Source organism: Harpia harpyja, chromosome 9 (genome assembly GCF_026419915.1).
Source record: "Harpia harpyja isolate bHarHar1 chromosome 9, bHarHar1 primary haplotype, whole genome shotgun sequence".
Lineage (NCBI taxonomy): Eukaryota > Metazoa > Chordata > Aves > Accipitriformes > Accipitridae > Harpia > Harpia harpyja.
The window spans coordinates 33457007-33482553 of NC_068948.1; the positions used below are offsets into that span (position 1 = coordinate 33457007).

The 25547-nt window shown below is 42.6% G+C and overlaps 1 protein-coding gene across 4 annotated transcripts in view; it reads right to left on the reverse strand.

Annotated features, from left to right (window-relative positions):
* Positions 1-21934, reverse strand: part of MLXIP (MLX interacting protein) — a 51322-nt gene extending 29388 nt beyond the window's left edge. For all 4 annotated transcript variants that reach the window (XR_008236785.1, XM_052798006.1, XM_052798004.1 and 1 more), the window contains exon 1: positions 21527-21934. Coding sequence is in view for 3 of the 4 variants with exons in the window: in XM_052798006.1 (XP_052653966.1) it covers positions 21527-21897 (371 nt within the window). In the remaining variant the exon portion in view is untranslated. The remainder of the gene's footprint in view (positions 1-21526) is intronic.
* Positions 21935-25547: the final 3613 nt, after the last annotated feature.

Here is a 25547-nt window from a genome sequence, read left to right on the forward strand (position 1 = left end):
ATGTTGCTGAGCAAGGAATTTCAGCTGGCAAACTATCTTGCGATTGTAGTGAACTAAATGCTGCACAAAATAAGAGGTCTTTAAAATACCCTGTGAAGGAAGAAATGCATGATCTCTTGCTTAAAAATAAGGAAACAGTGAGACTGATTTATATGCTCATGGCTACGAAGTGTATGAGTGACAGTACTAGAAGTGGGACACGGATTTTTTTTTGACGTACCACCATACTCTGCATGTAAAACCCTCATTTCCACCCTCTCATCTTTCATTTGTTTTGATATGTAGGGACAAGGAAAATCTCTGGCTAGAGCTGGCTCTCTAGCTCAGGAGGAGTTATTTTTTTCTTTTGCACTCGGATAGCATCTGGCCTAGATCTATCGTACGTGGAATTTAAACATAAACCTCCAAGCGCTGCAGCTCAGATTCCCCAGGCCTGACCCTGCTGCCCAAATATATATTCTCAGCAAACACAGCAAAGATACCTTGAAAAGCAGCTACTGCAGACCTGCAAGAACCACTTCTCATACAGACCACAGGGGTCTTGTGTACTACAGTTGTAACCAAATTATTTTGTTTTCAAATCTGAATTTTGTAAATTCAGTTTACAGGAATGAGCTACAAAAATGTATTGCGTTTTCCTGTATAGTTAACAGATTCCCACTGTCCTTGTGCTAAAAGACCTCTTTTTTGCCTCGTTAACTCCTGCCTCAAAACCCACTTCCTCTGTGCCTTTTTTCTGCCCAATTCCTTCCTGTACATGATGATGCATTCTTTTGAGGTAGACTAAGATTTTTCCTTTTATTGCAGGTGATGGTAATGAGGCTATTAAGCAATAGAAAAAAAATGTGATTTGATATTACAGTAGCTAAACAGATTAGCTTTGTCAGCAACACAGAAAAGGAACTTTCTGGCTTCTCCCCAGCAATTTTTTTTTTTTTGAAGGCGTGGTTTTAGTTTGTTTTTTAATCTCCAATCTGTTTTGTTGGGGAGTTGGGCCTGTCAGCTCAGCTCTCCAAGAGCCAAAACTAACAGTGTTTCCCCAAACAAAGGTTCATTCAGAGAATCAGATTATATGCATTGTGTGCTGGAGCAAAGAGGCAGGCAAGTGAAACAAAAACATTTCTACACTGAGTGAACGTGTGTAGGACTTGCAAAGAGGCCACGCTTCAGCATCTTACTGTTTGTACCTACAGAGTTAATCCCAGCTGCAGCCCTAGAATACTAATCCCCGACAGAGCTCATTTTAAAAGCAAGCATTAGTGTAGCTCATTTTCTTGGTTACCTAGTTCATCCTCCTTACCTGAAATCCTCCTGTAGTAGTGGACTCCAGGTGTGTGGAGGGATGTTATATTGCCCACACTCCACAAATGACAGTAGGGAGCTTTGTGCTGAAGTTACATCAAATATTTTAAAACAACCAAACCCTCCCCACTGTTTGATTCATCTCCTTTTAAAAATAATACTTCAACCTTGAAGACAGAGATACTAAAACAGACAAACATTTTTCCTCTATCATGAGCATTATATATTAAGAAGTGTTAGAAAAATAAAAAAAAAAGCAAAAATCAAAGTTATCCACTGGCAAATTGAAATTGCAACACCTGCCAAGGAACATGTTATCTAGACTGACTTCACCCAGGAAGGTTGAGGTATGTACCTCCTGAAAAGGAACACGAAAGTAAAAGATCAGTCATACACCAGAAGCAAACATTCCGCCCCAACGAATGCACTATAAACCTTCATTTATTTATTTTACAAATTGAACATTATTTTAAGCGAAGTTTGGAAGTTTAACTTACTTTGCATAAATGAAGATTTGCAGGGTCTGGGCTCATGCTCTGATACAGACCATGTCTACACCGGCGACTCACAAATGGACCAGTTAAGTGTTGCGGCATGCTGAACGCTACCTTGCAAGGGCCTGGCTTATGCCAGCAGACCTGTGCTTTGCCAAGGCAATGTACTGCAGCCTCCTCAGAGAAAAGCAAAAGCTGAAAAACTCACATTTTGAAAGTATTATCGCATCTACACTGACAGCTTTTTATACCACCATTACATCAATCAAGGAAAGGAGTTTCATGCTGTAGTTTTAGCCAAACATAATATGGCCAAGAGCTGCTATGTGAAGAGGAAGGCTTGCCAACAGCTAGGAAGGACCATTGGAGAAATGCTTTCAACAGAAGCAAGTTTCATGCAAGGTATGAAAGGGTGACAAGAGCTCTGAAACAGCACAGAGTAAAGGGGAACATAAAGAGCAGTACAAATATCAAGGAGACTTGGAGGCTGTAGTGTCCTTCCACCAGTGTCTATTTAAAGACTCAGAATATTTAGACAGTTTCGCATTTCCAGTCAGAAATCAAAGGATATTTCTAAAAATATTCCTGCTTTTCCAACATTTGTCCAACATTGACTCACTTTACTACAGAGTTGAAACAGCAAGAAAGCAGAAAAAGCTTCATAAGTAACATCAATAATATTTCAGTCAAAAGGCTGAGAAACAGGCCTCACCATCACCATTGTTGTGGTTTAACTGCAATTACCACTGCTAACTCTTGATCAAAACCTGTTCTTCATCCCTGTTGTACTTAGGTGTGCCCATCTACAAAAGTCATGTACTTTATAAACTTGATAAGCATCAAAACTTTATAAAATGTCACATACTTCAACTGTAAAAAATCAAAACCTTCTTCAAAGGACTACCAGATACCACCATAAAAAAAAGACACTGACATACAGAACTTACACAATGTTTTGAGATCCAAGGTCAGAGGCAAGTACCACTACTTTCATTTGCCCAAATCTGAAATGCCAAGACGGAGAGCAGCTGCCCGGGGCCACAAAGTACGTCAGTGGCAAAGTGAGGACAGAATGCCAGCCGATCTTATCCCAGCCACGCGCCCCACACTAGAAATACTACTAGCAAAAGTAAGTTTTAGCAAGGATTGGATTTACATATTTCAATTTACACATTCCCCAGCATGAGAGAATAATTTATCAAATATTTTAATATGCTCAGTATGAAAATGGTATAAATATAACACTGTAAGAATTAACCTGACCTGCATTATCATTTTATTTGGCATTGCTGTTTCTCAGTTTGTGTTTGGTCAATGAAAAAGAAGAAAGAAGTCTTAATTTTTCTCCCACTTGGCTAGAAAATTCAAGACAACATAGAATCCATTTTTATTCTCTGTGGCAAAAGTCTACAAATAAACATTAAAATATTCATATTTTCTGAACTATTTCTGGGGTCTTCTAGGAACACATCTGTTACTCAGATATCAGTGTGTGTAAAAACATCAGATCTCCTCAAACCTTCCTTTAGAAGAAAGCGTCATTGTAAATGTTGTCAGCAGTTAAAACATCTTACAATTAAGAGAGTTACAAAATTTTTGCAGTAATACAGGCTTATTATTTAAAAAATAAACTGCACAGGTAATTGTTCTGATTTTTGTTTAAATGAACACTGCAACCGAAAGTTTCTATTCTGGTGTAAAATGTTGAGAGACACAATCTGTCATTTATTTTCCTGGCAGATTAGATGTAGATGTGGAAAGCATACAAAATAAAGATCATCACAGTTTCTAAGTATTCAGTTTTAAAAAAAGTTCCTTTGAGGTAAGAACCAGTAGTTCAAGTGTGGACTTACCTATACTGTATAGATTTAATACATACTCTATACAGGGGAGTTCAAATCTCAGCTGGAACTCACCGCCGATGCATGTTTAATATTATCATTTAATCCTACATAAAAGGAAAATTATGGTAGCATACACAATCAATACAAAAGGCAGGAAGCATCTGAATTTATATGTAGGTATCTTTGCACATTTCTTATGATGAAAAGCTTTTATTATAGGATCACAAGCAATCTGTCCACATCCAAAGCCTCCCTGTACAGAATAGATGGTAAGCAGCACATCCTGAATATTTAGCACTTCCGTTGGTGGCCTCTCATGCTGTTTGCTTTTCAGTGCTCATACCTTCATTTATAGATTATTACTTAGGATTAACAAATTCCTCACAAGCTTTTCTACGGTGCTTTCACCCTTATTTTGCAGGTGAGAAACTGAGGCATAGACTTATTGACATTTAATTATCCAATTCTCTGATCTGGCCAGTGTGAGATGATATGCCTGCATTTGCTTGCGAAACTGCATCCAGTTCCCTTTCCTGATCTCTCACCATGCCAGATGGACCTCCAGTCAATGCTCTCACCACCTCTACAGTCACTGCTTTGACTAGTGTATACCTCCAGTTTTATAGAAAATTCATCACCAAGCTTAAAAAGAGTTTTGCAGGACAAAGCACTCCAGTCGAACATGGGCCACCCCATCACCAAATTTCAAGGCCCTGCTCCAATCCTTAGGGTAATATAGTCTTGAAAAATGATGGGAACTTCTTTGTTTTCCTTTATTCTTTTTAACATGGGCAATAAATTTTGTTTCAGCTTTATTAGTGGAACAGACTGAACCACCTTGAACAACTTTTCATCCAAAAATCATATATGCTCAGACATGCGAAAGTTCAGATCAAACAGTTAACCAGAAGTATAGTTACAGATTAGGAATTAGTGGGCAACTTTAAGAGCAGGATATGCTACCAGTGTTGCCTACTGTAATTGCTGGGTAAGAGGGTGGGAAGTCAATTCTTTTTAATGTTTTCTGCAGCATAGCTTTATGCCTCATGTTTTAAAGGACTCACCCTTGTAACAAAACGATCACGTTATCTCTGTATTTAAAGCAGTAAGCATGAAACCCGCTCACAGAATGCCAGACAGCTGTTCTCTACCTGCAAGCTGTGGGCCAAGTATTGAAGTCAATCTACTAGAAATGTAAAATTTCAAATCCAACCCCTCTCCAGTTCCCCTTCTCTCTGGTGCTAGGATTGAAAGGTTCACATAGCTCAGTCAGTGCTGTGCCTTGCTGCCGAAGGACCAGAAGATGAGTATCCAGCATTATTCACAAAGTTGTCAAAACTATTTTTAACACAACCAGCTCAAGAACTTTCACTTAACATACCTTGCAACTTTGTAATACACAAAGGTGCACCAGTAACGAACACTGTGATCAGCAGCAGTGAGGGCTGTGAGAGTTATCAGTTTGTCTTTGCTGCATCATCTTTACCAACAGCTTTCTTTTCAGCTACCTCTGTGCTGCATGCTTCCCTTTTAGAAAACAGCCACTGCACTCAATGCACCCCTTCTCTCCATCACTTCCTTCTCTTCATCTCACCTCCCTGCTGCTCAAACAAGATTTAGAAGGTTTTGGTGAGGCAAAGGAAACTTATATACCTAATCGTGTTACAGGTGGCAGAACAAGGATATCGCGATCAGTTCTACTGTGATCTTTTCTTACAAAATCTCTGCTAGGAGGTAAAGGAACTTTCCTACTGCTATCAACTGTTATGATGATGATGATCAACATGTATTGATAAACATATCAACAAAGTAATTCACACCAGATCAATACATTTGGTTTTCCTTGTTTTTTAAGTGTTTCCTGTGCTCTCTCATGCATGGTGAAAAGTAAGAAGTGTCATTTTTAGAGCAGCTTCAATATAAAGGGAAGTGATCCTACTCGTTTATGTCAGAGCATCTTGAAATATTCCACTTCTTCCTAAAACTTGATTTCTGCCACTGACTTTTCATCAACCTTCTCAGAATCAGAATATTCATTACAAAGAGCTGTTTTCCTATACAGATGATCAGGAACTGATACAGTTGTCCAGTGCACCTTCCTTCTCATTTAAAAGGATGGCTGTTGGAAAAGACGCTCTTGTACAGAGAGCTATGAATGTGTCAGGATCCTTTTGAATGTTAAGGCCTTAGCCTAGATTAATAAACTGATCAAGATGTGATGATCTGGGACCTTGTTTTAAGCATCTAAATTGTAGTTCAAAGACTTTTCACACGCAGAGATTCTGAAAAACCCAAACAAACCGTATCAGCGTGGCAGATCAGCACAGCTCTCTGAGCAGCACACATACCGACAGGAACCCAGAGCTGTTTACCGTGCTCAACAGGCAGAGAAACCAGAAACCGCCACTTCTGCCACAGAGGATAGTGTAACATTCTCTGCGCAACATTACAACCTATAAATACACTGCAAGACTTCAGGGATCTTATTCTGAAAGCGACTTAAGTGTTTTAAAAAGAAGAGACACTCCCCCACCTCTCCCCTTGTGAAACAAAGCTTTCATACCAGCTGCCTGCAACCAACTCCCTGCAGCATGAAGAACAGCAGACTTATTACCAAATTCAGTTAAAGACTCAAGATTGCAACAGCATGTACAGTTTATTCAAAGTTTACATAAAAGCTGAACCAGAAACTACACAACAGACAGAAGGAGACTAAAGGCACTGTTGTGTTACTACAAAGGCTACTGACAGATCAAAAAAAAAAATCCCATAGAAAGATAATGTAGGGAGAAAACCCCTTCAGGGTTAACATAAACCAGAGTGGAATGAAGAAAAAAAGGACTTTAAAAAAAAAATAAAATAAAAGCACCTCTAAAAGGCCACACACACCTCACAGGACAAGTCTCTACTTAGAGCTTTGTTGGATCTATGCGCAAACAAATGCTTTGACAATGCCTTCACCAAAACCAGCCCTTCAATTAGAGGTGAACGTCACACAGACTTGTGAAGCAGCAGTTCCTCCTGCCCCTGCTACAGCAGCAGCCACATCTCAAAGCACAGCAGTGAAACTCCCTGGGATTCACCAGTTAAAGACCACAGCCTTCTAGGAAGGTTGAACATTCAGAGAATGAATAGTGGAAAAGAGACCTTCACCTGTGGGTCACCAGCTCAAACAGGAGCAGTGGAAACTTGTCTGCAGCACTGCAGGAAAGGCTGTGCAAGTGACCCTTCGTTCATTAACTGGGACATGGTGGGGAGCATACTAATGCTCATGACACACAATCCTCACCACACTTTTGCCAGATGGCTCTTGTTGCCTATTTGGGATTGGACAGGCCAAGGGAGATGCCTGGTTCCCACACACAGATGGAGAGAACATGAGCCCTATCCTCAGGAAAGTGGCTCCAGTCATGCTGAAGAGTAGAGTTTGTTACTTTATAATGAGGGTGGTTTATGATTATTATGTTCACCACACACAGGGCATTGACCAATGTTTCTTAGCAGTTAACTTTATAAAGCAATATTTAACCTCACTATAAGCGGCAAGCGTCGGAGAAAGACCTTGGTTTTATTGCAATATAACCTTATAAAGTCATTCCTTTGCTCACAGTAACCACCACACTTAAATATCTACCAGCATAACAGTTCAGCAATTCTGACACCGTTCACCTGTGCACTAGTTAAAAGACACAGCTGCACTGACTTATCCCCTTTCCTTAGGAAGAACACAGTTTCAAATGGACCAAAATGGTTTATGTCCCAAAGCAAGTGGTGACTTCCTGAGTAAAACATACAACAGTATCAGCACTTTCCTCCATCTTACTACAAACAAAGCAAAAATCACTAAATGAACCTCACAAGTCTCTTCTTTGAACCATGTTTTTCTCATGTGCCAAAATCACAATAAACCAGCCTCAACCTTCACTTTATAGAGTCCCTTAGAATGCTCAAATGAAAGGTAAATAACATTTCTTACATGTTTATTGCTACAGAGAGAAGCAAACTCTCTAAACTTCCTATGATCTGTCTCCCCATTTTAAAAAGCCTGCTATATCCACACAGCCTATAATCACCACATGCAGAGGTCAGACCCCAAGCCTACTAATGTGCTAATAAAAACTGCTAATAAAAATTTTAGGCTCCTTAAGCTCCGCTAAGATTTTTACTGGAGATTTGAGTGTTCTACTTGTATGACTGGATACTGAAAACAGATGGGATCCATGCTGGGCTCCTAAACAACAGCCTTCACAGACCAAAACTTTATTAGAAACAGTAATGAATCAGCTTTTATTGCAGATTTCTGTGCATCTACTTACAGAGTCTCTAAGTTGAGCTGTGCTATTCAATAACATTTGCTGATTTGGTAAAGTAAATGAGCAAAATCTAATCACATGGTTCCTATGAAGGGTTAACTATTTCACACAGCAAGAGACAGACCAGAACATGGGAATGCCTCTTGTTCCTGTGCAGTTTGATTACAGATTACCCCTCCGTCATAAGAGGAATGACTCAGATCACAGAGTCATTCAAGTCACAAACATACTGACTCTGCTTTCACAATAGAGCAGAATATCCAGTACCTTCAGGCAGCCGGTTAGGGAAGGCAGCTGCACAGAATGAGGCTGATATCGCAGAAAGCAGCCATGCAGCAACACAAACTGAGCTTATCTCAAGCTTCCAGACCCAAATGCCACTGACATATACCATCCCACGCTGCCCTGAAGAAAACATGTTTCTGTACCAAGCAAAAGCTACAAAATGAGAGCACTTTAAAGCTGTAATTTTTATGAGGCGAAAGACAAATCTCTTATTTAGAAGAAAAAAGGTTAGCAAATAGTGAAAGTGCTGCCTGGAATTTTTTCACAGCTGATACCAAAACACTGTCTAGCTCACTCTAGTACTTGGCACCAGACCTCACCTGCTTTAGCAAGTGCTGTAAGAACACCCATACAGGTTGGGCCAACCTGTATGGGAGTACTGGGCTTTCCCAGTACTCCATCTCCAGCAATGGACACAAGCCGGTGGGTGCTTGGCAAAGAGTGAAAACAGGATGAGCATGTTTGTATGACGGTCCCGCCAGCCCCTCTCAACTATTAAGGAAAATGATATTAACTATTATATTAACTTTACTCCCTAAAAGTGAATTGGAAGAACTACATTGTTTCTCCTTTTGCTGTGTTTATAGACACCTTCCCCCCTGCCCCATACCTGGGTGAATTGAATATGTGTATTGATTTGGCAGGTCTCTGCTTTGAAAAGGGAGGGCTAATGACATTTTTAATAGAGAACAGCCACTATGGTGACTACTGCAACAACTCAGATGCCCCAGCTTTTGGATAGATTGCTTCAGGCTCTCGGCTATTTCGAAATCTCTGCTTTCTATTTTCAACAGGTTTTAGGTGTCAAACATGGTTACTAATTACCTGAAGTAAGTGCAGTTTCCTCCTCGAGGACATCTGTATCTTTGATCAAGTCAGTTCTCCCATTCCAACACTAGGTTCATTTAAAATAAGCTGACAACACGCAAATTCTCCAGCTCTGTTGCAGATCTAAGTATTTCACAATGGTGTCTGAATCCTTTGACTTAGTCCTTCCTTTCTAGAAGTTCTATATCCTCAAACCCAGAAAAGTCATTTTTCTGTGTGTTCCCAGGTCACTAACCTGTTCCCCCCAGTACAACCCTCCTCTCAATTTTCTTTCTCAAAAGCTGTGTTATAAAAAGCAAAAGCAAGTAGATCATTCCCTTTTGCTGCTTCATGCTTTCCCACACCTGGCGTGCCACCACCATATTTTCTATTCAAGTTCTCTCAACCTCCACCCTGTCAGGGACAGATTTTTACCAAGCAAACAGAAAGCTGGACTAAGCTGAAGTATCTGTGCAGATACTAATATGCAGGAGTTTGAATGTATTCAGGGAGACACTTATACCTTCTTTGGACACCGTACAGAATGAGCTAACATGAGAGTCATGACATGTAACATCCAGACCTCTATGTGCTGCTAACAGACAAGCAAAACTCAGAGCCCATTCCTGAATCCACAATGCAGCTTAGCAGAACCAGGACTTCGTTGTGTTGCCTCTCACTCAAATACAGCAAGTTCTCCTGATGCAGACAGTTGTCACTGTGAATATTATTAGCAGAGCTTGACTTGACACAGATAAGCTTGTTCACACTGCTACAGCTTCTATACAAACATTCAGAAATTCATCAGAATGAGCAGAGACCAACCATCCTAGAAAATAACAGATTATGTCATTCTTTGCTCTGGGAAATGTGGCAACAGATAACATCCATATCCACTGATTGGCAGATCAAGAATACAACAAGACCTTCCACTGGCCTCTTCCCGTTTGGCACTTCTTCTCTAACAGCTGCCAGGCCCACAGCCCAGGTATTTCCTTTTTAACTTCTTTTTTTTAATTTTCCTTTTTACATGCATGCCTTTCTTTCTTTACCTTGTTGATCACTTCTGCCTCTGACACACTGCGAAGTAACAGTTTTCAATAACTAACACAGGCTACATCAAGTGTCATACCACAGCACCAAAAGCAAAAGTCTGCATAATAATAAGATGATAATGAACAGCAGTCATGGACTTCAAAGAATCACAAAGAACGGAGAAGCTCTTCCACAATTCATGCTCCATTTGGTCCCTGTCCCTTTGGGAATGGTGTCAATAGTGAAGACAAACAGTGAATAGATTTAACAGCAGCCTAAAATGTGGATGCAAGATGCAGCAAGAACAATTTAGCAGAATAGCCTGTGATGGCTCGCATGCACATCCACATGAATGTACAGTTGCTAGATGGTAATTAAATGCAGTGCGCCTAAGTTATTTTTAGGTTTACTGTGAAACTCCAATGTCACTTCATTCCAGCTGCTCCAAAGATACACCACCACTGTCACTCCCAGTTTGATGGTCTGAGTCTAACCCTTGCCCTACACTAGAATTTCGCTGCCAAGGTGACAAAGCCCCTGGCACAGACAGGGTGACGTGGACAAGAAGAGTGTTTTGGACAACTAGCTCACGTGGGCTGGGGAAGGGGTCTGGCTGTTGGACAGAGAAGTAACTGCATTTGCTGCAGCCCTGCTAGAGGTCTCATAGCCATGCTGGCCAAGGTCACTTCAGTTGATGTGTCCTTGAACTGCTGCAGGCAGAGCACTCGTTACTATGGGACCTTGAGGGAAGGGAGAGTAAACAAAGTGGCAGAGGCAAAGGGAGACCAGGATTTCAAGTAAACATCCCATGCTAGAGAGTTCTGAAAACAATGAACTTGACAGATTCCAGCAGCAAAAGTGTCCTTCGTGCCTCTGCAATGTTTGCTTGAATCTTGTTACGCAGACATATCACTTAAAAAAAACCCCTGCTGATAAATGAGAACCAAGAACTAACAGGCTTCACTGTTGGAAGGATCAGTGAAAAGAAAAGGCCTCATCCTGTTTATGTATGTATGCTTCTGAGGATCTGTTCTAAGCAGCACTATAAGATGCAACACAAACTCTTCAGGACAGAAGAGACTTGTACACCTCTTGCACCTAGCCCCAGGACCAAGTTCCTGTATTTACCACACCTATTCTAATGGCAGTAAGGCTCTGGTGTTCACACAAGCTCTTGACACAGTTACCTCTGAAACATCCACATAAGCAGGACTCTTTTAGAAGAATACCAGGGTAGATATGGCCTAGGAGGCAAGCAGTGCAGAGGACCACATGTGTATCACACAGAGGGTTCAGACCAGGTGCAAGCTGCCACCCCCCCCCCCCCCATTTGCAAGACCCAAGTATAAACAATGTGGCTGCTGTCTCACTTCCAAAACTAGTAACATCAATCCTCTTTCTCAAGAAGGGTGAACCTATTACACAAGAGCGAGGCTATTTGGATCTTCTCCTTACCCCCTCGGTCACCCTTAAGGCTCAACTCTCCAATTCTTGTTCTTATTCACAAGCCAACCCTAGTACAAGTAAACACCACCTAACACCAGCAAAGACAAGGCCACCCTTTCATCTCCAAACTGAGATGGAAGAAGCCTTTTCATGCTCATGCAGAAACAAAGCTGTAGCAAGCATCAGATCCCTGTACTTGTACAAGGACAACTCTTCATGGACTAAAGGGGATAGATCTCTTGAGCTCCCAAATCACTGAGAGAACACATAGGGAAATACTGTTAATTTGCAAGTAAAGAGAAGCACTAACAACATATAGGTACTCTACCCATAAAGATATCCTCTGCTTGCTCTGGTGTGGTATAAATGAGCAATAAAAGGTATCTCTGGAAATCCAGAGATCTCCCACTATATTAAAAAAAAGTATTTTTCTCTGTGTGTAGCAAGACATTTCCACACATAAAAAATTCAAGTAAGAAAAGGCATTAAATATAGCAAAAAGGACTGCATCCACTGCTTCCTTGCACTACACCATCAGCTAAACTAGAAGTAGTGAGATGAGAAAGTCTCTAACTGTGCATTACTGTTGTAGATAATTTGCTGTGAAAACAAAACCAAGGATCAAAACGATGTCTAACAAGTCATTAAAATTTAACAAGTCATGAAAATCTTTCTGTGCTTTTCATAAAAAGTGTTTAGTTCATTAAGTAGCACAGTTAGCCACTTAAACAATTGAACCCTTTTCCTAGCATCATGATACATCACAAAATGTATCATGTCAAAAGGGTTATCTGTAGGTCAGCAGCAGTCTGGCCAAAACACACTTACATATCACTAATTAAAGAGAATCAGATTCTTTCACTAATACCCTGCTATATGATAATCCAAGTGGTGGCCTGCAGGCCCTTCCCATCTGGCCTGTCACCTTTTGTTTTACAGTCTCAAAGGAGACAAAGCAGCTGAGAACCACCCTGAGCTTTGTACCTCTAATGTACCTTCCAAGTGGCCATGGTCTGGGTAACTGACCAAGGGAAGGAACCATTCCACTGTGCCTTGGGCCTATGGTCATCTCCAATCCCATTTTCTATTATCCATCTGACAGCACAGCTGGACAGCCCAACTTCAGAAATACTAGTGTTTCATAAAGGTAACTGTTGCTGAGCTTGCTCTTAAGTAGCACCCAGAGTTTGAATACCTTAAGGCACAAACCAAAATTTACTTAACAGAGAGGGAATGGTGATTACCCTGCAGCCTACCGTTCACACCACAACAGAATGAATGGCCAAGGTGTCATTCAGGCTCTCCTTTAACACTAGTTCCTCAGAGGCATTAAGCCTGTAAGAGACCTATAATAGTTCGTCACATGTATGAGAATGACAGTAAGATAAACACTATCCCCACAGGAGTTTGAGTAGACAAACATCTGCTCAATCCAACACTACATTTAACACAGCAAGGCAAGAGTCCAGCAGCTGCAGCACATCAAGCCAAGGGAGGAAAGCAGACAAGGAGCCCTTGTCTTTCACACCTGCAGAGTAAAGACAGTTCCCGAATAGACAGGGTCCTTCAGCAAACGGGAGCAGCACGTTTGTCTTCTCAACAAATCTCTCTTGCAGAAAGGAGTCATGCCTCACATGGCAATTAAGCATTTGACAGCTCAGGGAGGCTGATGCCATTTAGACTTCCAAGCCCAACAAAACAACTCTCCACAGGTGAAAAATCCAAATTCCTCTATGAATAATACAGCTCCCATTGTTCTAAAAGCCGGAGGGTTTTCTAGATTCTCCAGAAGGCCACCACCAGCAACAGACTCAGGAATCCAGAGCTGATGCTCCAGATATTCAAGCTTCCTTGGGGACTGTGTGAGGAAAGCAATGATGCCTCTCCGAAACACAACTACCAGTCACCGCAGGGAGCAGGTGCTTTTCACAGGCAGTTCAGCAAATGCCAAAGGCAGTTAACAGAACACTGCCCTCCAGAAGCATTATGATTACCATTAAAATACCAGCCTGGTTTTATTACCCTGTAATTTGCATCTGTAGACTTCCTCATCTGTTAGAAGGGCCAGTAGCTTTTCTAACAGAGGTGTCGTAAGCTGCACATCTTCTTCCTCTTCCCCTCCTAAATCTTTCTTCCATTTGTCTCCTTTCCTTTATTATTTAAGTTTGTAGCTGAATTGTCATCTTTGATACGGCTTCCTTTTAGACTCCTGTGTTAGCTCACTTCTGAACTTCATGCCTTTGCTTCCCCCTTTCAAAAAGGCCAGTACACACATCTGGGTCTCTGAAGTATTGAGACTGTTTTGGTCATTTTTAGAAGGGAGAAAGGGAGGAAAAAGCAGTTAACTGATTTATCTAAGATCAACAAGCTGAGAGACTAAGGGCTAGTGAAAAGCTTTGTGCTTGTGCCACAAAGTAAATAAGCTGTGGCAAATGCACACTAGAACGTTTCCGATGGTGATTACTGCTTTACTTAAAAAGAGATGTCTATATTAATTATATTATGACTGGCACCAAGACAGCATGTTTTCCATTCAAAACAAACAATCAAAAATGACCTTCCAACTCCCATTTGAGCAAACAAAAAAAACTTATTTTGAAAAGACCATGTTTAGAATTTCTATTTTAGTACTAAAACTATTAGAAGCAATTTCTGGAAAACCTAGCTTTTCCTAACCCCATTTTTCAAGCCTTCCTGCTTCAGAAACTGTGACAATAGTGTAACTCTAGCTTGCACTAAAAACAATCGGATTCAGGTTTTTCCATCACTGTCTGAAACACAAAGAACCAACTCTATTTTCTTTGGAGGCAACTGAAACAAGTACTTTTCCTAATCATCTTCATAATTGTTTTATAGACATGTTAAAGGTTTCCTTCCCCGAGTGAAGGGAGAATTGTATGAAAGCTGTAAAATATTTCTATAGCCATCAAAGAGTTCAGAAAGCTTGTCTTTTTCCTCAGAAGTAGCTTAGAAGTTTTGTCTTTAAAGAAACTGCTTGTGCCAGTGACGTTAAAATATCAAAGGACAGATGAGGAAAACTGTAAATGCAATTAATTTCTGCATACAAAGGAAAGGAAGTAGCAAGCATATAGCCTGAAGTCTGTTAATTAAAAATGAAATACCAGATTAAACTCAAACTGGTCCAAGTTTCTAAACTGATAAGGTTTTTTGTTATTGTTGTTGTTTTGTTTTTAAAAGACAAACCTTTCTCTCTAACAGCAAAAGGAAGCAAGGCAGCATTAGAAGAGCCAAACCAGGAACCCCAGCTCTCCTGCCCCCATTTTACTGCAACATCATCCATGACTTCCATATCCGGGTCCATCTAGCTCACTCTCTCCCTTTATCAGGCACGCCCTCATGAAGTGCTTCCTATCTACCTCTCCCATCGCAGATCAGAGCTCGGGAAAGAAATGCTGCACTTCCCTGTCTCCAGCCACACCTTCAGTCATCTGCCCTTACTTTCCGTGTTGTCTTCCCTTTCATACCTATTTCTCCTGCCCTGAACAGCACTACACCAGCATCCTCTTTTCTCCCCAACTCATCATTACCCATTCACCTTTGTCCTTTTTTATCAGATCTCCTCTAAGTACAGGTCTAATCTCTTTTCTTCTCCACAATGTCCCTATCATCCTCAGACTTCCCTTTCCTCACTGCCATTCGGTCCAGCCCTGCTGCTGAACATTTTCTCACTCACATGCCTTCAGGGAGTTTGTAACCCGGGCTCAAACCCACCCAGTCAGCTGAAAGGTCATTTGTTTGACTTGAACTTCACAGTATTTTTTTCTTTTTTTTCCCTTCCCGTTTCCATCCCTGTGACCTCCTCTATCAACATCATCCAGCCCACCGTGTGGCTTTATCTTGGCCCTTCTAATTCATTCGATGCATTCCTCAAAGATCCTCTTCATTTTACTCCAAGTCTCAGTGAGCTTCTGGCCTCACTCCTTGCCCTCTCAACCCTTCCTTTTCCGTAACAGATCTCCGATTACTGTTATTAGGGGAAAATTTCCACTCACACATAACAACTTGGAGAGTTCACTCTCTACTTCAATCCTGTCAGTTTCTGTGCAAATTTAAAATGCCTCTCTGACATCTCAGAAATGCCCAGCCATCAGCTTAGTATGGCTACAAAGCTCCCTTTATTCCTCCCCACCACTTTCCAGCTTGCTGCACCACTAGATACCCCTTTGTTTGATTAAGATTAATCATAGCTTAAGGACACACAGACAGATAAGCAGCTGCTCAAGTGACTGCATATCAACTCTGCCTTCCAAAAGAATGGAATTTTTTTTTCCCCACATGGGAGAGTAACAAACAAGAATGATTCAGTGACCTACTAAAGGAGCATGTGGAAAAACATGAGTAAAGCTAAGACCTGAATTTCAGGTTTCTTGGCTTTAATTCTTCTTGCCACTCAGCAGCAAGAAATTAAAACAGGTAAGGGGCAGAGAACTGGAAATCAATGTGTTAATTTCTGTTGCCATCAAACTCTACTTCATTCAAAGCACATCATAATCATGCAACACAAAAAACTTCACTAAAAGTAATTCCAAATCTCACAGTTCAGCCAAGCTTTTTTCAGACCATGCAAAAGTTAGAGAACTGGCAATCTGAGGACAAACTAGCTCCCTCTTCCTTATTTCAGCAACCCATCAAAAATTATGATTATGAAATCCATGTTGTTTTTAAGCCAGAAAATAACATCTGTTTACTGTGTGAAAACACAAGACGAGAACTGCAATAAAATGTGTAGATTAAATGCTAAATCAAAACACAATAGCAACAATGTGCTTTTTTTATAAAAAATGTCATGACTGTGCACCACACCTCTGTAGTAACACCCTACACAGCCAGGTCCACAGCCAGGCCAGAGCCACCAAAATAGCCAGGAGCAGAACAAAAAAATTTGTCCCTGTATCTAAATTTCTGTCTACAGAATTTGTCTTTTCTTCCTACAAGTCATGCGTAGCCCTGAAGACACCAAAACCTTAATTTCAACCAAGGCCTTTTCACACTATCAGTACTAAATATTTACTTTGGCAAAAGAAACGCATCTTTGAAATGAGAACAGCTCAGTAATCTTTCTGCAAACCTTTCTGAGGCTCAAGGTTGTCAAGGTGGAATTTAAAAGCGCGTCTTACATAGAGCTTAAAAGCTTGTGACTATATCAAGCTTTTGACATAAGCAAGGTAAGAGGCTCAGTAACAATGTCCTGATTCATATTGCACTCCGAATATAGCATCTTTGCTTTGAAGTGCCCCTTAATCGTGAATACTTACAACACAGCAACTCTGCTCAAGTAAGGCTTAATTCATAGGATGAATATAGGTGGTTTTATCAGAGTAGTTTCTATAAGCAGCATGCAAAATATATAACTAAATTCCAGAAGTTTTTTGTCTCAAACCCGGTATCACCATTACTAAGAACTTCCCAAAACACATGCTGCATTAACAAAGAATATGTGGCAAAGGTGCTTTGGAAACAAGCTGATCCCTAATGTCAGTCCACTGATGAAGGGAGTATTTTTGGCTTACATCTAGATGAAGTGAAGGGGTCATATTGCTAAAGAGGAGAGATGAGATCTCGAAATGACCTGGCAAGCTTTTTAAAAGGTAGCCTTTGTCACAGTTCCCAGACCATACTCTCCTGTTCTATGCAACTTTAACAACCAGGATCCAGAAGGTTTTAGACAAGTATCTGATGCCAGCGTTAACACTCTTACCTAAAGTACAACACCTGGCATGTTCCTTAAGCTCTTATTAGAAGGTGAGAGAACTCTGAGGCTACTTAATAATAAATGAGCCCACAAAGTCATCTTCATCTACCCTATCATACCCTACCGCTAAGTAAGATGGACATCAACTGACATAAAAAAAGAACACCACCCACATCAAGCATGAGTAGCATCTTTAATAATTCCTAAAATAAAGCTTGTGCTTTGTTTACATGATGTACATGACCACGCAGAACTGACTAGCCCATTCTCTCAACTGCAGAGATCGCCTCCCCAGCACTGCGCAAGAGGGGAACCTTCATAAAGAAAATTAATGACTTACGTGGTCCCAGAGCCTCATCACCCTCTTATTTCTTTACAGGGCATGGATAAAACACACTGGGTGAGTACTACCTGAAGTCTGCACTGTCAACTTATCCATTTTACAACTGGAGAAAATAACTAAAGTATCGATTTAAATCTACTTTTTCCAGGAGTAATACATTGTATTTCCTACTCCCTGCAACGATTACATTAGTCATTCCAGCATGATTTACCTCTCTAAGACCTCAGCATCAAAACCCTAGAGATAAACTAGCAAAATGCCACTGATTCCTACAGCACATTTTTCAGAGCTCCACATGTGGAGTTTAGAATATGCAGATCTGCATTTCCAAGTGCATATTTCAGGTTTTGAACCTTAAACAAACTACATGTCACTGTTCCCAAAGCAGAGCTTTCTACAGGGAAGTCTAAAAATCCCCATATTCCAGCCTGTTAGGGCAATAAATGGTTTACAGTGCCCTTTCATAAAGCATAATTTTTCACTTCACATAAGCCTTCAGCCTGCATTCTACAAGGAGCTGAACTTTATTCTTCTGCTGAAGACAACAGATCTCGAAAATGAAAAGAAAAAATTCTTCTGTCCCAATCTCAAAAAAAAAACCCCCTTCATGATATGCTGTGGTTAGAACATTTCAGAATACAGTTCAGTTTTGGGAAGTTATTTTTGGGTAGTGTAATTATTTGGATAATTGTAAAGTTATTAAAGGGCTTTACTAAATTAAACATCAAGATTATGTATTATTTGACTTAATTCTGCTTAATAACCATTCTAGGCCATATAACCGTTAGCATAGTTTCTCATTAGAATGAACAGCGTCAAAGGTCAGAAAGCACATTTTTTTTTTAATTTTTTTGCCTTTAAAGTGTCCTGCCTGCCATAGGTCAATTATAGCTACTTACACACATCAAGATCTGCAAGGTCATGGTGTTTTAAAGGGCTGAGATGAAGGGGCTAAAAGAGGAAAACCAGTCAGTGTGGTATAGTTCCCACAATCAATCTCATCAGAAAAACAGGTGACATTTAGATAAAGTACAGCCCGCGTGATACCTGTTGTAAACAGTGTTTATAAGTAACTTATTGATTTAGAAGATTGTTTTAATCTCCTAACTGTACAGAGGAATGCACTATGGTCATAATTTCCCCTGTGAAATGGCTCATCTGAAATGAGGATTTTTAACCTGCGCAACTGGATACATGACTGAAACAGCTATGATGAAAATTAAAATCAGGTTAGCTTGTACTGCTCAAAGGCATGAGGGAATCACTTCCCTCATGTTCAGAAATAGCTTTTTTTATCATAAAAAGTTTGACAGTTAACAGCACAAAGCCATATTTAAAAAAAAATATTACAGTACAATTAAAAGAGCCCAGGCTACACTGTGCATTCTAGTGTGAACGTGATTCAGCACAAATTTGGTCATTTTCAAACATAAACCATCCTAGGTAATGACCTAGGTAATCTACAAAAACTTTGCTTTCTAGCTCATTGGTAAAGCTAATGGATAACCCACAGTTTAGTGCTTCTTTTTAAAACTTTAAACACTGAAATACTAGCAATGGGTGTCAAGTGTAAATAAATATTACACACAGAGCTCTGTTACAGCAACTTCCTTGTTTTTGTATTTAACATAGCTGCATTACCCCAGCTATAGAAACATGATGAGTTAGTTCACACCCCTTGTTGCTGGTTCTGCAACAGGCACAAAGCAAAACCCACACTTCTTCACCTTTTTGTTTTACCATTTTTGGTGTTGGTTTCCACACCCCCAGTTCTTTTCTAGAGTGAATTTCTATCCAGCAAAGGCAGTATGAAAAACATAAAACACAGAATCTGCATGTTTTGTCAGTGCTAGATCAGATAGACAATAACAGGAAAGATACAGCAAAGGCAACAGCAGTGAAAACATCCCCATAAGCCAACCAAGTTCAAATCAAACCTGAAGCACAGCACAAAAGGCAGCTGCTCTTTACCCGAGTGTCATACGCTCCCTGAGTAGGATATGGACTGAGAGACTATTTCTAAGGTAGATAGGTTCAACCTACATGCTTAATCAATCATTTGTTAAATGGCAATGACTCCTCATTTCATACCTACATTCATCACCCCAAATTAGGCTTGCTAAAATTATTTTAATTCTTTTTAGACCCAAGTTTACAATGGGTTTGTTAGGCAGATTTAAAAAATTTCTCACAAAGCCATCAAGTAACCAGGCTGAACCTGGGCAGGATGTTTCATGGTTGCAACTAAGCAAACCTTAAGGTATCCATGTACAGAAATATTAAGAATGTGCTTTTCTTTGGTAGCCTCTAAGAAGATATTTTCTGTGCCTTGCCTCATACTACCACCAACAAGCAGGATAAAATTACTTCTCCTAAAATAGATTTGGTGGTCAATTTATGCATCTACATCAGAGTTCAGCATTGTCAAATTAGCATCACAGAATTATTTCTTTGCATTAGATGTGATCCTCAGTTTCAAAAGCCCAAGGACACACTGGTGGAAGCACAACATGAAATAAAGCTGATAGAGGCTAATGTGAAGATATGCATGAGAAGTCTAGTTCTGTCCCTTGTAATACTTGTGGTTCCTTTGCATGTTCCTCTCAGCTTGTACGATAAAGGCAGACTGGTTAATTTTTACTTAAGTTTTCAATTTTTCTTTCTTTTGTAAACACAAAGAATTTATGTCCATTGCTGTACGCAACTTATCTAAGATTCGCTCTCTTGCCAGTAACTAATAACTTGCTTGGTAAAAATTATCAAAATGTGAAGATTACTTACATTACATTTTCTCGCTAATCATACAGAACAGATAGTTCTTTTGTTTCCTCTTCATTGAGCAATACTTAAATAGAGGAATTTGGAGTGGGCAAAGTTAATTTTCTTTTAGCAAGCTAATATGGTTCCTATAAATGAAAATAAGGATTTCCGTTGATATGCTCAGAGGCATTTTCCATCATTCCTTTTAATCAACTTCCAAAATATGCTCAACAGAGAACATCAGATTGGATCCAATTTCTGCTATATCACATGGAACAAAAGACTCGAGGAGGCATACATCTTTTCAAAACACCTCTATTCCATAGCTCTGCCTCCATTTTGGATGACAGACAAAGGGGATAAATGTGAATATAATGCCTTATTAAATAGATGAAAAGCAAAACTGAAGTCTGAGCAAAAGGTGCAGATAAACCCAGGAAGTGCTACTACCAGCTGCAACCACTGGAACAAAGGAAACAATGACAGATGTTGCTTTCTTGAATTTGTTATAAAAATAAAACGGGGGGGGGGGGGGGGGGGGGGGGAGAAAAATTGGCCGGTTTTCACACAGACCAGGGCACAAACGTCTACTTTGCCCTTTAAGGATTTCTCCCGGGACTCTTCAGCACTAGATGTTTCCACTAACTTCAAGCCTGACCGTGAGATGCTGAGCATTTTCTAGTGCCACGAAGAGTCTGCAGAGGCAGCGTGCACTCCCACGCGGGGGACGAGGTCCCACTTCGCCTCACGCCCTCAACCCAACCTCCTCTCCTCCCCTCCCCTCCCCGGCGAAAACGCAATGACAACCGCTCCGCTCACCCGAAACCATTCCCGGCGAGGGGCTCAGGCAACGCTTTGCCGCCGTGATCTCAGGCCTACGGAAGGTGCCCGCAAGGAGCCCAAAGTTCATTGAAAACAAAAGCGAGGCGAACACCCACGCGTGGGTGGGTGTGTGGGGGGGCGGATATCACCGCCGAAAGGCGACGTTCGGCTGCCCCCAGTCCCCCGGCCCATCGCCTCAGGCCTCGCTCCCCCCCCCCGCAGACACCCAGCCGGGGCTTTCCCCGCGGCCGTGACTCACCCCGGGAGCCGCGCGGCCCCCTCCGCACCGTCCCCAGCCCCCGGTCCGCCCTACCCCGCCGGCCTCGGCCCCCGCCCCGCGGCCCGGGGGCGGCGGCCGGTACCTGTAGGCCAGGGACATGCACTCGAAGAGCTTCGTGAGGGAGGCGTCGATGCTGAGGCGCCCGCCGGCGCCGCCGCCGCCGCGGGCCGCCCCGAACTGGTAGGTCTGGCAGGTCTGCTCGTTGACCGTATCGAAGTCGTAGCCCTTCTTGGGCGGGTGCTCGCTGTGCGGCGACGAGACCATGAAGTGACCCGAGTGGATGATCTGGGGGCCCGGGGGCTGCCCCCGCCGAGGCCCGCACCGCCGCCCTCCGCCCGGCGAGGCGCCCCCGTCGTCCGTGTCCGACGAGTCCTCGTCGGGCTCCGTGCGGGGGGACAGCGGCCCCGCCGCCCCGAGGAGCCGCGCCGGCCGCATGAACACGTCGGCGGCCATGGCCCCGCTGCCGCCGGCCGAGCCCGCCGCCCGCCCCGCGCCGCGCCGCCACCGCCCCGCTCCGCCCCGGGCCGGCCCCCGCCGCGCCGCGCCGCCCCGCTTAAAGGAGCCGGAGCGCCCCCGCCGCCCCTCCCCCGCGGCCTGCGCCTTCCCCGCTCCCGCCTCAGCCGCGCGGGCCGCCCGCCTCCCACAGCGGGAGCGCGCCCGGGCCGCAGGCCCACGGCCCCTTTCCCGCAGCAAACGGCCCACCCCTCCCGCCGTTGGCACCCCCGAGGCCACTTTCCCTCCACGCGGCCCCCAGCCGCCCCTGAGGCAACGTCCCCTCAGGGAGAGCCCCCAGGCCACCATCCCGAAGACCACTGGGAAACACCCCAGAGGGTGTTTTCCCTCGGTGAAAGCTGCAGCCTGCCCTCACCCTGGAGGCCGCCTTCCCTCCGCCCGCTGCCCGTTGGTTACAAGAGACCTCCTTCAGAGGAAAGGGCAGGACCACCCCGCTTCCTCCCACACACCCAGAACCAGGCCAGTTCTTGGCCATAAGTGGCACCCACCATGTTTTATCCTTCCCCTTAACACCAGTCGATCATGAAACAGCCCCACGGGGCGGCCACACACCTCACATCACCACCAGCCTCACCAAGAAAGGGGAAGGCATCGCTGCCGGCAAGGCCCTGGTGCCATGCTACTGCTGTCCTGTCCCCACTCCTCCAGCAATGGTTTAAACGATCCAGCATGGTGCTTCCACCCAGCAGGACAGTGTTGTGGGGCGTGAAGTGGCACACACGGAAGCCTCGACCAAAAATGCATAACCACCTCCGGCCTCAAGACTGGGAAGAGGCCTGGGGAGGCTGTGGTCACTCGAACAGAACCATCACAAGGAGGCAATTGCCTGTCTTTGGTAATATGCTTCCTCAGAAAAACACCCCTAAGCTTAAGGGACTCTTAGGAAAATGAGAAGATGCAGAGGACAGCCCAGAACTGGCTTAAGAATGTTGATGAGAGAGTGATTGTGCTAGAAATATTTCATGGATTTAAACTATGTTTAATACAGTAAATTGCTTATTATTTTCCAGAAGCAGCCTGCAAGAAGCCAGGGCAGCTACAGAAGTAGCTGGAGACCTGCAGCAGACAGGCTGCAAACACGGCTGGAGGGATCAGCCTGCCATTGCAGAGAAAAACTCAGGACACAGAGCTTCTACTGCCAGCCTGGTCGCTCACACCTAACCCACATACCTGCTCAGTAATGTGCAAAATGTAAGCACAATTGTTCCAGGGGAAGTAAAGGTCGGATTTGATCCTTCTCAAAAGCATAAAGGAAGCAACGGATCCTGTAGGTCAACATGAAAGCACAGCGATAGGGCCAGTAGATGTATTAGTCTGAGGAGAGAACAGCGGCTTACAGCACAAACCCCCACATATGTACATATGTATATACAAAGCCAAGAGAAGAGATCTACAGCTTGCCCTGCAAACCTCCGTCACCAGGAGAGCAATTGTATTCTAGGTGGCATACTCCAAAGCATTTATACTAAATTGCTTATATTCTCTCAGTTCTAGGACCTCATACTTAAAAGAAAAAAGAAAACCCCAGGCTCTTCTACATAGTCAGGAGGGAAAAAAACCAGCCCAAACATTAAATTGCCACACGCTACTTTTTCTGCTTTGTAAAACCAGAAATAAGATCAAGGGAAACTCAAGAGATAAGAGATAGCAAGTCTTGGGCACAGAAGGAAGATGCATTCCTGCAATACCACAATTATGCCCTTGCAGTGATCTCCATTAGAGAGCATGAAATCAGGACAGATCACTGTTTATGGGAGGAGTGGGAGGTCAAATACTTCCCCACACATGAAAGGAGTAGTAAGACATGGTCACGTCATGTGAGGGCTCTGTAGAAATCTTCAGAAATCAAAACTAACATTCACCTCTTAGTCAGCGTCACATATGACTAAAATTCTTAGAAGAGGCCACAGTCATATTTAGCTTCAAAGCTGGTTATTGCTACCTTATATTAATGTTGGTTTTAAAAAAAGAAAAAAAAAAAAAAAGGCAATGTTATCTCCCAGCGAGGTACAAAAAATGAAAGCGTTTAAAACAACATTCATATTTTAAGTCTTACATGTAGTTTGCTAAGAACTGAACCTGGACTAAAAAAAAAAATCACAACCACACATCAATAACAGCATTGTATACAGTTCTTCCATGACAACAGCCTATACATTCACCCCACAAAATTATAAGCAAGCCACACTTGCTTCTTCCTGTATGAAAAGAGGGGTCACTTGTTAAAATAAAGTCACTAGGTAGCAATGCAATTTTCTAAGAAGAGTTAGCAGTACACCAAACCATCATTTAAAAATAGGGGTAGCAGTCTGAAGCTGTGACTAACATTTAATGCAGTTCAGAGTTTTCTCCTCTAGTCATCCTCAGTGCAAACACCCAAAAAGGCATCCCTTAAAATAAATCCAGTTATTCTGGAGACAGACCTCTTGGTTTGTCTTTTTTAAGATCAGCATTTAGGTGATCAGCAACAGGTGAAGACTCCCAGCTATCCTCTCCTCCTCCACAGTAAGGAATTCCGGGAGGCACAGGCAAACACTAAGGGGCCACAGCAGCATCTTTTGAGCATGCTTTTCTTCTTACTGTTTCTTTTTAGCAATCTGCAGTGCAAGGTGAAAGGTAGGCCACCATCTTCTGATGATGTTCCTTCAACAGCGCAGGCTTTTAGCACAGGAGGAACAGCCATTTACCGACTTAGAATTCAACTCTAATACACACTGAACAGAGAGACATTCAAGCTGTTTAAAAATATACCCGCAGTGTACTCCACAACACTTAGTGGTAAGAGATTATCCTCCTAAATCTACAGACAGGAAGATAAGCATTCCCATGTTGATGAGGTGCAAGAGCTCAAGGAGTCCTACTCACAGCCTCAGACTGCGGGGCTGATTGCAGGCACTGGGAGTCCAGCCATCCCATTGCCACTCCCCCGGCTCCTCTGCCCGTCCTGCTCCCAGGCAAACCACAGGGCCAACCTCCAGCTCCGTGCCGTTCTGCGAGGCTCTGCTGTTGCTCACTCCTTCACCCTTTACTGGCACAAGCCTTACCTGTTTAGAGGTCTTTCCTTCTGAGACCTGCCTTGAATTACATCTTCCTTTCTACGTGTTCTTTCCTCTCTCTCCAGTTCCACCCTATATACAATTCCTCTGTAGAAGTCTGCTGATTTAATGCACTAATCCAGAGAAGAAAAAAAACCTAACTAAAATGGGTAGCTTTCTTCCCAGGTTAGCAAATTTAAGTGGTTGATGAGAGGATGCTATGAGCACCTCAGTAAATGCAAAGAAGGCAACAAAGCCAAGCTGGGAGCAGCCAAGCTAGCTGTGACTCACCCTTCTAGTAGTGCTAAGCCAGCAGACCAGTTCATCTGTCTGTAAAACCGCAGGCTACTTCGGGACAGAGCACACAGAACACTAAAAATAAGCTGGATGCTTTATATCCATCTTAAATGTAAAGAATGTTTCCAAAACTCTTAAGGAGTTTTACCCTTGCTAGCATCAGACTCCAGCATGTTTCCAAACTGAAGCATGTTTCCACACTACACCCTCCTCCCTCCAATTTAAGTTACAACGCATTAGCTGAGTACCAAGCCAACA